General features: G+C 35.9%; 1 protein-coding gene across 2 annotated transcripts; it reads left to right on the forward strand.

Annotated features, from left to right (window-relative positions):
- The first annotated feature begins 606 nt into the window (after positions 1-606).
- Positions 607-13,803, forward strand: LOC138312907 (calponin homology domain-containing protein DDB_G0272472-like). 2 transcript variants are annotated; one of them, XM_069253622.1, is made up of 5 exons: positions 607-1,122; positions 3,692-3,829; positions 5,688-5,753; positions 7,044-7,668; positions 7,861-13,803. In XM_069253622.1, exons 1-5 carry the CDS (start codon positions 624-626, stop codon positions 8,138-8,140), a joined length of 1,608 nt encoding a protein of 535 aa, XP_069109723.1. In that variant the 5' UTR covers positions 607-623; the 3' UTR covers positions 8,141-13,803. The 2 variants fall into 2 exon arrangements, with proteins under 2 accessions (XP_069109723.1, XP_069109722.1); XM_069253621.1 differs by having other exon boundaries at positions 7,044-13,803.
- Positions 13,804-14,108: the final 305 nt, after the last annotated feature.

Raw genomic sequence — 14,108 nt, forward strand, 5'->3', positions numbered from 1 at the left:
ATTTGTTATTACAATATGGCAATGGTGACGATTAAGAAATTAATGATTTGATGGAGACAATCAATATAATGCAAGTATCTACTCACAACATGATGATAATTTGGATAATGATGCATGATAGGGCTAATAGCCCATTTCACTTTGACTTCGAGTAAGATCAAATATCTCTTTATAGTAAACTGCAGTATTATTTTTAAACTTCGGTTTTATATTTCAATATCCTCTCAATTTACTCTGCCTAAAATTCTTCAATGCAATGTACACATGTAATATGTCAATGAAACTGAGTGGAATTGTATTCTGATACTGTAATCTAGATAACATGATATAAATTAAAATTTACCTGGCTGTGACATAGTTTGGAAATTATTGATAGGTTATTAATATCAATTCACAATTTATTACACATGCTAACTTCAGACTACAATGATTTACTAACCTTCTTCCATATACATACATATATATATATAATCTATATTCTGATTTAAAATTTTGAACTCATTTAAGTCTTATCATTTTTTCATTTCCATTATGTGCAATATTTATCTGAAACCCATATGATGATACATACTTTTTATTGTTAATCTATTTGATTTTTCAGATCTATATTATACAAAGACAATATGGATTGTCTATCTAGTTCTCCAGTTTTCCTCAAGGCTGATTCAGCGCTTGGAGGCAGGCTTTTGGAACAGGAAGCAAGTGGAAGCTTCCCACTAAATCATCTATATGATATGATTATGGCAGGGATGCAGAATTTGTCTCCAGAACAAGCTCTGGAAGAAAATGCTGTGTTGGGAGTAGAATTCTGGGAATCTCTAAAAAATGGAAAAGTTTGGTGGATTGCAGTGCCCAATGGTTTATATGTGTACACATATGGGCAACATCTGGATTTTGGATCTGCAAGTGATCAAAACGATTTGATATTATATGGTGAACATTATGATCAATGTTTAGAAGAATATTACTTCTCAGTTGAAACAGTGGAAGAGTCCGACCCATCACAGGATAGGATCGACCAGGAAATAGTCAAACATCAAGATGGTATCAGGATTATCAAGGACAAGTGGAAGTTCACTGACAATCATATCAGGAATGCTGTAGAAGATATCCTTAACAGAGGTACCAGCTTAATTACATTTCTTTAATTACCATATTTACAGTAATTATTGTCCAGGGCACTTAAATAATAGAGGACGAAAAAAGTTAGCCATATTTTAAATCTTTCTGTACTCATGACACATAAATCTGTTACTATAAACATGCAGATGCCTTTTATCCTTGGAGACATATTATTATGTTATGGTTCACATGTAATATGGGATTCATGCTGATGTCAAAGGCATCACATTGTGACCAGACATGTTGTAAAACATTATTGTAAATCCATAGGATGGGGTACGTGTTTATAAAATTTCAACTCTTCTTCAGAAAAGGGGAGGGGCACTTATAGGGTGGTCCAAGGCGCTAAATACGGCAAATTGTCTTTAATATGGTTGGTGAAACCAGCGGGTATTGTTTTTTTTCTGAACTGTGACCTAAACAATTTATTACTTTGTCAGTTTAAATATTATTTTATTCAATATATACATGTCATTTATATGTCATACATAATAAGGATTCAGAAAAAAGTATGAAAATACTTATTTAAATATGTCTCCTTACAGTCTGTGACGTTAATTTTTTGCTGCTAGCTATATATAGTCGTTTGGACTAGTAAACCCCAAAATTTTACTAGTCCCACTATTTAATCACTAGTCCAAATTAAATATACAGCGGTTTTGCTTCAGCACTTCAGTCATGATAAGTTTACAATTTTTGACCCAAATTACAGTCTGGATGCTTTCATAAATGCTAATATTCTTACAAAATGATGCATCCAGACTGAAATACAGAGATGTATTCGGATACAGAATGCACCCAAAATGAGTTGAAAGATGCAATTCACCATCGCTCTTGTAAATATATATAGTATATTTGCTGATTTTAATCGGGTGAGGAGCCACGTCCAATTGGACTAGCTAGTTCATTACAATTGCTATAGCTATTAGTCCGGCCATAAAATTACTGGTCATAGGCATCGGACTAGTGCTTGAAGTCTTGTTTTAAACAGTTTGTATTTTGTTGATTTATTATTGTTTTAATATAATATTAAAAAGTTGTTTTCTTTTAATGTATCATATTCTATGTATTTATAATAGTGAATAAAGATGACTTTATTATCCAGTTTTCATCATCATGCCTTTTAGCTATATACCCCCTGAAAAGTGAATGGTACGTATACATGAACAGTCCTTGTGTCCATACGCTGTCATTTACCTCTCACTGTCCAGATTCTTGCATTTAAGTGTTAACCTTTCCCTTTAAAAGCCTTCTTCTCAATAGCCAAAACACCCAGAGACCTTATTTAATCTTTAATATATATATAGCAGGCTCTGTAGTACAGGATGAAAGCTTAAGATTGCAAACTTTAATTTTGTTCAAATGAAAGACCTCAACGTTAACCAGGTGTGAATTTACGGTCCTCAGTGATTCCATGTCAAAACTCAGATCCCCCAAGAAACAGTAAAACTCCTGCATTCTAGTGAATGGTCAAATATATAACAGCTTTATTACATTACAGTAAGTACTGGAGAAGGGGTATATATTTGTACTGATACCGTACTGTCAAAATACTTTTCAGGTCATCTGACCTAAATGGTCAAGATGACCTATTGTCATCGTGCACTGTCCGTCGCCGTGGGCCTATGCTCTGTGCGTCATGTTCCGTGCGTAAACTTTTCCTTTAAATCGCTACTAGTCAAAGAGATTTTAATGGATTTTATTCAAATTTGGCCAGAAACATTCTTAGGGGAAGGGGAACAGATTTTGTATAAATGGTGACTCTGACCCCCTTGGGGCCTGATCATGAGGGGTGGGGGGCCCATTAGGGGAAATTTTGGTAATTCTTTAAAACACTACTTGTCAAAAAGTTTTCAATGAATTTTGTCCAAATTTGGCCAGAAACATTCACAGGGGAAGGGGAACAGGTTTTGTATAAATTGTGACCCTGAAATAGAGGAAAAGTCCTTCAACACTACTAGTCATAAAGTTTTCATTGGATTTTGGCCAAATTTGGTCAGAAACATCTTTGAGGGAAATTTTGTATAAATGATGGCTCTAACCCCTATCTGGGGCAGGGAAAGGAACAGATTTTGTATAAATGGTTACTCTGACCCTTCAAGAGCAGGAGGGGCAGGGTCCAATAGGGGAAATAGAGGAAAAGTCCTTCAATACACTACTAGTCATAAAGTTTTCATTGGATTTTGGCCAAATTTGGTCAGAAACATCTTTGAGGGAAATTTTGTATAAATGATGGCTCTAACCCCTACCTGGGGCAGGAGGGGCGGGGCCCCAATAGGAGAAGATGAGGAATTTGTTTTGAAAAAGCTAGTAGTCATAAACACATCATAAAATTTTGGCCAAATTTCATCAAACAACCTTTTGGTAATTAGAAAAGATTTTGTATAGTGACTCTGCCCAACACCTTTGTTTCGGTTTCTATTTCACCAAATATATGTTTTCCCTCCCTCTTGTTATAATTTGTTGAACTGATTTTCAGATGACCGTTAAGGCCCATGGGCCTCTTGTTATTTGTTAAAACTTTGTCAATGCAACACTACATTGTTGTGATGATTGTTTTTAATCACAGGAGAACAGGTGACCTTTGATAGACTGCTGCAAACTTTGAGTCAGAGACAAGAGGCTGTTGTAAATGACTATGTGGGGACAAGACAGTATGCCTTTTCTGCAGATGTACAACTGGTTCTAGAACAGTTCTATGAATTTTGTAAGTAGTCATTTACTAGATATTGGTATTGTATACATGCATACATCTCAGTTCTTCAAATTATGCAATCATCAAAGGTCCTCCTTAGTCAAGTAGAGTTATCTGCTCTTGTGAGATGGTATTACTATTGTGTGTTATGTTATAATTGCATAATTAATTAATGAGTGACAGAATTTCATTGTGACATTTAACTGACAGTCACAAACATAGTATAAAACTGATAGAATAAGATAGACCAGAACCTTAATTAGGGCCCCGCATCGAGATGCGGGTGCCCTATAGTAATCAGGTTGTCCGTCCGTCTGTCCGTCCGTCTGTCTGTCCGTCCGTCCGTCTGTCCGTTTTTTTTCTTTTGCACATTAATGATGGAAGGGAGTGGAGTATTTTCCCCATATTTTACATGATGATTCCCCATCCATCCTAGATCTGCTTGGTAATTTTTCAGGCTGAAATTAAATTAAAAAATCGGCCATCTTGGATTTTAACATTTAAAAAAATCACAATGTTGTTGCTCTTTACTGATAAACATTTTGTTATAACATTATGATGCAAAGTTGTTCAGAATTAAACAAGGAGTTGACTGTCCAAAGGTAAGGTCATGGGCCAAGGTTACTAAGTCAAAGGTCAAGGTCAAATTTAAAAAAATTATTTTCTCATGAACATTTTGCTACAACATTTTATAATGAAGCAGAGTTGTTCAGAATTAAACAAGAAGTCAACTCACCAAAGTTTTGACTGACCAAAGGTAAGATCATGGGGTCACTGCATCAAAGGTTGTGGACACATTTTCCATTTTTGGACTTATTAACAATTTGTTATGACATAATAAATAAAATTATTCATTGCTTAATATATTAATTAAAGTCAATATGATTTGAATCAAAATGGCTACATGATATGATTAGATATACCATTCCACAGAGTTTATTTGCAGATACAACTCTTATGGAAAAAAAAACTTTTACATGATTAAAATATTTGAGCAAGACCTTTATTCCCTTCCTTTCACATTTGTTATGTGTTTCTTCAGCAAACTATGAGGTTTACCTTGTTTAAAAGGGGTATTTGAGTTAATTGTATGCTCTTAATGTAATGTTAGCTTGGAATCAGGATTCAAGTTAAATACTTGGAAGACTTTTTCCAAAGAATTATAATAATGTACCATCATCGGTTTCCCAATTAATGTTGACATTAATTATTTATTAGCAACATATAGCTAACACGGAAGAATTCGTTGTCAAAATACTACTTTTCCACTTAAGCACGTCAGACACATAGCGGGGCCCTTTCTGACGTGTCAGTGTTCTAGTTGATATTTGTTTTGTATGTAATCAATCTTTTCAGATTTTTTTTTATGTTATCTGTTTCATAGAGGATCTGACAACATCCCATTAAAGGTCTAATTCTGATGACCTTTATCATATACACTTACTGTTTTCCATGTACAGCAGTTCAAACTTGTATTATCCATCTGGCTGTAAATGACATTTTGCCACATGTGATATACATGCATATGTATTTAGCTTCTAGCATGCACGTATGTTTATCTGTGAGGGAATTGCCTACATCCACATGAAATGATTCTGCAAGTTCTGCAAACTGCCTTGTCCCCTATAATTTACTTCCAAGATTATGGAAATAATAATTTCACTTTATACTTTAATTGGTCAATTAAGAAGGTCACCAGAATGTGACCCCTTATAATATAAGATGTTGTCAGATTTTCTATGAATTGGAGTAAAAATAAGAAATTTTGTTGGATTGATATGCGATATGATAGAAAGTTAACAAACTTATGACTTTCAATGATACACTTGCTGATGATAATTTGTACTAATTTTCTGTAACATTTTTTCAGATGGAAGAGAACCGACCCATGAGGAGTTTGATTTGCAGTATAACCGCATCAAAGGTACTGGCATAGGTAATACATTATCTACCTATGTATGAATGACATATGATAAATATGGGTATTTCGTATTCGCATATTACAGAGTTATCTGCCCCTGTTGGTAGGTATTGATTGTAATGTCATGTGTTTGGGAGCGTAACAGAATATTTTTCAGAGAAAACAATGTCAGATTCACTCACAAAATAATTATGTCACAATGGATACCTACGGACAAGGGAGGTAACTCTGAAATATACAAAGAGGGAATATATTTCTGTTCAGATGTACATGTATAAACTCATATTAAAATGTAGTAAATATTACACATGAAGTCAATAGATAAGGCAGGGATGAAAATGTTCAGCCAATTGGGTGATTTCAGCCTTTTTGACTTTCAGAAAATAGGTTCCTAGTACCTGTAATGTCATATGATTTTCCACAAAAAAATAAATTTCAGCCTTTTCCAAAATTTTCCATTTTCATCATTGATAAGAGAAGGCGATGATGCAATCCGATTTAAATACAGATCCTTATTGTCACCTCATTTCATAGATCTAGAGGATCTGACAACATCGGGCTTCATCAATTCAACAGAAAACAACACTTCGTTGCAGCATGTTTATGCATGTATATATCTATATTGCATTGTACAGGCAAAATGACTACATACACGAAAATGATTCTGAAAGTTCTGCAAACTATGTTGTTCCAGAAATTTATCATCAATAATTTTGGAGGCATGCAGTACTTTGATTGGTCAGTATGAAAGGTCACCATAACATGACCCCTAAATGGGATGTTGTTGTCAGATCCTCTCTAAAACAAAGCGAGTAAAAGGATCTGTATCAAAGGGTGGTGATGTGTCTAAAGTTTAGCTTCAATTAAAAAATGTCTTTGCACAAAAATATCAAGAGATAGTTTGAATAAAGAAATATGCCATGGTTATGTACAAATATTAATGAGATGATTTACATAATTATAATCTGTGGTATATGCCATGCATACATAGTATACCATCCTCTACAAGTCTAGTAGTGGGAATAATTCATGTACCATGTGATAACGATAATATTTGCTTGGGACTAGTATCTCCAGTAGTGATGGAATGTAACTCTTTGTAATCTTCCTGCTGAAATGATGTTAGCGTGGGATATCATCTTTTGACGTCATTCCATCACCAATAGAAACAATAGTCCCACACAAACGTTCTCAGGTATCACATGGTGCGTGTATTATTCCCATTTATTGTACATCAATAAACATCACTTATAATGATTAATTATGTAGTTGAATAATTGTATGTTGATTTGTATTGTTTTACAGAACACCTGATGAACCAGCTGGCAGAGAAGGAAGAACAGGTGACCAGTATAAATCGTGATAAGGACCGTCTCCAAGAGAGGGCTCGTGTCCTTAACAACCAGGTTATTGTAGAACAGACAAGAGCTGTACAGGAGAGGAACAGGGCCGACCAACAACACAGGGAGAAACTAGAGGCTCAGGCACGAGCTGACAAATTACACAGGGAGAAATTAGAGGCTCAGGCACGAGCTGACAAACTACACAGGGAGAAATTAGAGGCCATGAGAGATGTTAATACTGCCAGAGAGGAGGCTGAAGAACTGGCTAATGCAGCCATTGATGGGATTATACAGGAACAGAACAAAGCCAAGGAAGTGAGGATCAGGTTAGAGAAGGAGAAAGAGGAAATAGAGAAGGAGAAAGAGGAAGAGAGGATCAGGTTAGTGAAGGAGAAAGAGGAAGAGAGGATCAGGTTAGTGAAGGAGAAAGAGGAAGTGAGGATCAGGTTAGAGAAGGAGAAAGAGGAAGAGAGGATCAGGTTAGAGAAGGAGAAAGAGGAAATAGAGAAGGAGAAAGAGGAAGAGAGGATCAGGTTAGAGAAGGAGAAAGAGGAAATAGAGAAGGAGAAAGAGGAAGAGAGGATCAGGTTAGTGAAGGAGAAAGAGGAAGAGAGGATCAGGTTAGAGAAGGAGAAAGAGAAAGAGGAAATAGAGAAGGAGAAAGAGGAAGTGAGGATCAGGTTTGAGAAGGACAAAGAGGAAGAGAGGATCAGGTTAGTGAAGGAGAAAGAGGAAGAGAGGATCAGGTTAGAGAAGGAGAAAGAGGAAGAGAGGATCAGGTTAGAGAAGGAGAAAGAGGAAATAGAGAAGGAGAAAGAGGAAATAGAGAAGGAGAAAGAGGAAATAGAGAAGGAGAAAGAGGAAGAGAGGATCAGGTTAGTGAAGGAGAAAGAGGAAATAGAGAAGGAGAAAGAGGAAGAGAGGATCAGAGCAGAAGAAGAGAGATCAAAAGCTTTAAAATTAGAGATAGAGAACGAGCAGCTTAAGCAATTTTTTGAAGAAGAGAAAAGAAAAATGATGGCACAATTTGAGGCAGAAAAGCGACAACTACTCTTATAAATGCAGCAGGGCGCAGTGTATGCAAGGTGATTGTGTAGGTGTGTGTGGGTGTGTTAAGAGGTGTGATGGGAGAATAGTGTAAGGTGGAGACAGAGATAATCTCTATATGGCAGCCATACACTCCTGCATGAGAGCAAAAGAGAGAAAGTGACATCATTTGGCGAGAGATGGTTGTGGAATTAGTGGGAAAAAGCATATCTGTGATTTTCATCTTCATATTTTTAACTTTTCAGCAATGAAATTTCATTTTACATATATCATATTTATGTAGTAATTGCTGATTATTGGTTTGTCTACATAGCATATTTATTACATATTGTGTCTGTTGAACGTCCCGTGGTAAGTTAAAGATATTTTGGCATCTTTGACTCATATCTATCTGTTAGTTAAACTGCTATATATTTATCACATGATACTAGTGTCAGGTGTAAACAACAAAGGTAGGACATCCTATTTAACGATGAATACTTTTATGTCAACCAGAAACATACAATTGTAATGGAAACATAAAAGTCTGAAAGGGACATGAACCTAAAATAAGTTGTTCTGTATGCTTAGATATGGTTTTCAGATGTTTATTGAATATTTCATTACAATGATTGGTTATCAAAAACGACAGGAAAACGTGGGGAATACCTATCCTAAAAATGATAAAAATAGGCCGTCATATTCTATTTTTGGAACACAAAACGAAAGCTGGTCGAAAGCGAGGTTATAATGAAAACTAACAAACTTAATGACACGACAAGGAATATTACTTTTCCACATTTTAAGATGATTTACTTATTTACGATCGTTGACATATGAAGTAGAAGCCGTAATTGTTAATCATTCGTAATAAAAATTTGTATTTAGCATACTTGAATGATAAGTCAGAAGTCAAACGAGACTTTTCATTCGACGGGAAGCTTCTTGACTTAATTGCACAGGGAAGTTGCTTCCATCTCTTGCATTGCAGCGATCCATTTATTAGCTCACCTGGTCCGAAGGACCGAGGTGAGCTTATGGGATACCGCAGCGTCCGGCGTCCCTTGTCTGTCGTCCGTCGTTTGGCGTCTGTCGTCCATCAACTATCGACTTCTTCTCTATAACCGCAGGTCGGATTTCAACAAAATTTGACTGGTAGCATCCTTATGGGCTACTAACTGAAAATTGTACAAATGATGTGGCTAACCCCCCAGGGGCCTGAGGGGCGGGGCCAAAAGTGGTCAATTTGGCTATTTCCATATAAACGACTTCTTCTCTGAAATTAAGCATGAGATAGCACTCATGATGCAATGGTAGTATCGTTATAGGGTGGGGATTTAAAATTGTACAAATGATAGGGCTGACCCCCCGGGGGCCTGAGGGGGGAGGGGATCAAAAGGGGTCAATTCGGCTATTTCCATATAAATGACTACTCTGAAACTAAGCATGAGATTGCACTCATAATGCAATGGTAGTATCGTTATAGGATGGGGATTCAAAATTGTACTAATGATAGGGCTGATCCCCCGGGGGCCTTTGGGGCGTGGCTTTTTCCATATAAATGACTTCTTCTCTGCAACTAAGCATGGGATAGCAGCCATAATGCAATGGTAGCATCCTTATAGGGTGGGGATTAAAAGTTGTGCAAATGATAGGGCTGACCCCCCGGGGGGCTGAGGGGCGGGGTCAAAAGTGGTCAATTTGACTATTTCCATATAAACGACTTCTCTCCATTTAAGGATGTACACATCTGAGAAGTCAAAATTTTCTTGGATTAAACCTTTTTTCTCATATAGATTTTTAGGTCATCTGACCGAAGGTCAGGATGACCTATTGTCATCGTGTTTCGTCCGTCGTGGTGCGTCGTCCGCCGTGCGCCGTGCGCCGTGCGTCTTGCGTCGTGCGTAAGACTATTTATACAAAAGCCTACTCCTCCTTAACCCTTGAGCGGATTACATCCATATTTGGTGTGAAACATCATTGGGGAAGGACAATCATATTTTATATAAATGAGCCTGGTCCGACCTCTAGGGACTGAGGGGTGGGGCCCCAAAAGGGCAAATTTTCTTAATTTTAGCTTTAAAATCCTACTCCTCCTTCATCCTTGGATGGATTTCATCCATATTTGGTGTGAAACATCATTGGGGATGGAAAATCATATTTTATATAAATGAGCCTGGTCCGACCCCTAGGGGCTGAGGGGTGGGGCCCCAAAAGGGCAAATTTTCTTAATTTTAGCTTTAAAATCCTACTCCTCCTTCATCCTTAGATGGATTTCATCCATATTTGGTGTGAAACATCATTGGGGATGGACAATCATATTTTATATAAATGAGCCTGGTTCGACCTCTAGGGGCTGAGGGGTGGGGCCCCAAAAGGGCAAATTTTCTTAATTTTAGCTTTAAAATCCTACTCCTCCTTCATCCTTGGATGGATTTCATCCATATTTGGTGTGAAACATCATTGGGGATGGACAATCATATTTTATATAAATGAGCCTGGTCTGACCCCTAGGGGCTGAGGGGTGGGGCTCCAAAAGGGCAAATTTTCTTTATTTTAGCTTTAAAATCCTACTCCTCCTTCATCCTTAGATGGATTTCATCCATATTTGGTGTGAAACATCATTGGGGATGGACAATCATATTTTATATAAATGAGCCTGGTCTGACCCCTAGGGGCTGAGGGATGGGGCCCCAAAAGGACAAATTTATTTTTATTTAAGCTTTAAAATCCTACTCCTCCTTCATCCTTGGATGGATTTCATCCATATTTGGTGTGAAACATCATTGGGGAAGTACAATCATATTTTATCTAAATGAGATAGATCTGACCCCTAGGGTCTGAGGGGTGGCGCCCCAAAAGGGCATATTTTCTTAATTTTAGCTGGCCCACTTCCTGTTTTCAGGTTTCAGTCTCTGATCTCAATAAAAATTGGTCTATAGGGGTTTAAATTGATGCTGAACAACATGCAAACATTTTCGTAAAGATTTTGGTATTCCAAGATGGCTGCTGGCCCACTTCCTGTTTTCAAGTTTCAGTCTCCAATCTCAAGGAAAATTGGTCTATAGGGGTTTTAATTGATTCAGAAGGGGAAACTTTAGGTGCGGACAATCATATTTTATAAAGGACCGAGCTAAGACCCATGGGGATAGTACGGCGGATGTCCAAAATGGAAGCTTTGCTGAAATTTGGCTTTAAGATCTGACTCCTCCTTATATTAATCCATGAATGGGTTACAACCATATATGGATGAAGGGCTACCAAGATTGTTCAACAAATGACATTTTCCTATTTCAGAAACTTACATATTCAACTAAGGAGTTCCTTGTATTGTTTATATTAATCGTTAACCAATACTTTATACTGTGACTTTGTTGTTTTGGGCAATGAGTCAGATGACCGTTAAGGCCCATGGGCCTCTTGTTGGAAATAGGAGTTCATACCATACAAGAAAATGGAAGAAAAAACATATGTCGGTGTGCTTGTTTTTGAGCTATTGTCACTCAAAGATACCAAGTTGACAAAATCTTAGATTTTTTGGGATTTTTGCCGTTTTGACCATATACACAAGAGTTTAAAGCCATAATTTCCTAATGAGATGTTTGATGTGTATGGAAGTTTGAAGAATTTATTTTTGCTGTAGTCTTCTTTAAAAATATGCAAGTTTTGATTAATAAGACTCATATTTTTTCTCAGAATAACAACATATGCTACCCCTACCCCTTAATTTTGAGCTACAAAATACACCATTTTCAGCCATTTTCGCCAAATTTAACCCTTTATAGAAACAGTTGTGGTATTAAACTTTTGTTAATATTTTGCATATTAATAGGGAATGGGTTGTTCTTTCTAAATTAGGCAGAAAAATGGGGGGTCAGTGTGCTTACTTTTTTGCCCCATTTGAATATGTGTTATTTTTCAGTATTTTAGAGTAAAAAATAAAAGTGCTCAAATTACCATTAAATGTAAAAATAAAGTGACAAAAGTGTATCACTTCACGCAATAATGCTCAATATTTTAATAACCACGAATCTAGTAAAGATTAACAGCAAAAATTAGCTCGATACAGCTAAAAATGCTGGTGCAGTGATGATTTAAGTAAAAACAATTTCAGTAAAATATGGTTAAAGTATGGCTCTACTCAAAGAGGAAAAAGACACAATTTCAAAATGGCCGCCAAATGGGCCATTTCTTAAAATCCCTGTATAAAAAATCTACTGAAAATAGCAATGTAATTTTTTGACAAAATTTGCATCTGGCAACTTGCTACAGATATTGATAAAATGTATTTGAAAATCTCATAACTTCTTTGATCTTTGTCGAAACGAGACTTCAACGGGACTGAAACCTCAGAAGAATACATCCTTAAACATGGGATTACGCTCATAATGCAATGGTAGCATCCTTATAGGGTTGGAATTTGAAATTGTACAAATGATAGGGCTGACCCTTGGGCCTTCGACGGCAATAGATGCGGGGTCAAAAAGGTCAATTAGGCTACTATTTTAATATAAATTACTTCCTCTCTGAACCTATGTATTGGATAGCATATTTGTATGGTATCAATAGCATCATTATATGGTTGTGATTCAAAATTCAACTTTTGGAGTCAATTTTACTAATTTTCTACTTGTCAGAGTCTTTGTGATAAATATACCCGGTACTAAAAAAACCAGGTGAGCGATACAGGCCCTCTTGGCCTCTTGTTTTTACCTACTTTCCCAATCGCGCAAATTACTGACTCTTGTCGTAATCCGTTTTCTATCGAAATTCGTTTGTGTTCGCTTCACCGACGTTTTCGACCCACCATTTTATTTACCTTCATTTAATTTATGCATTGCATTGTGGGAGGTCACTAAAGTTCAATGCTACTATTTTATCACACTGCAGTCTGCAAAATTCGACAGGGCCTGTTCAAAATACAGATAGATGGAATTTCCATTATAATTATTTTATTTGATACATTTGCACAATAGCTGATATATTTTACATAGTAAGGTATCTGACACGTCTTAAATATGTATTTTACTCAATTTTACAATTTATTTAGTTTCATGTCCCTTTAATGTACCAGCCAGCACAAAGAACTGTAAAAAGAGACCATGTGAATTGTTATGGAATCTAACTGTTATGTTTTTACATATATTCATGCTTACATATTTTTTGTTTAATGTTATTCATAATCATGATCATAATCATCAGGATATAAGTTCGATATCACAGTCATATTAGTTATCATTAAGACATTCATGTTTATGATGCAATAAGAACATGGATATACAAGGGTACTTTGGTATTTTCTTGTTTAATGAAATACTTTAGAGAACTATTTGACAAAACATTTACTATTGTAGTGACAAACATTACATTTAAAACATTTTTCCTCATTTAGATGCTCATGTTTTGAATTTAACTATTTCTATCAGCAATTGTCTCCCCTTTATAAATGAAATGGCAGCAATTTAAAAGAGTGTATGTTAGTCAGGGGAGACAACTTTGATATCTTTCACAAATTCATTGATACAAAATATGTATACTTAATTTTTTTACTTCTTGAAAAATTGTAATCTCTTTCAAAAATTATTTATTGCATACTATATTCTATTTGGTGTTAAACAAATAAGAAAAAAGTAATCGTCCAAATCCATACATTTAGGATAATGAATATTAATTTTGTGAGAGTTAATTGCTATCAATAATTACTCATGAATGCATTACTGAATGATATGACAGCAAAACAGGCAGTACTGAATGTGTTTATAAAGCAAAATGAGGTTTCATTATCAGCTAGAAGGGATCAGAACACTTATGCTTTGAATGCTGTTTCATGGGATTCTTTACTGGAGTAAAGTTATTTCATATTATCACGAGAAATTGAAGTTTATATATAGATTTGATACATGACCTGTTTCATTGTCATAGCTACCCCAGGGATCAGAACCACTTATGCTTTGAATGCTGTTTCATGGGATTCTTTACTGGAGTAAAGTTATTTCATATT

Source organism: Argopecten irradians, unplaced genomic scaffold (assembly GCF_041381155.1).
Source record: "Argopecten irradians isolate NY unplaced genomic scaffold, Ai_NY scaffold_0516, whole genome shotgun sequence".
NCBI lineage: Eukaryota > Metazoa > Mollusca > Bivalvia > Pectinida > Pectinidae > Argopecten > Argopecten irradians.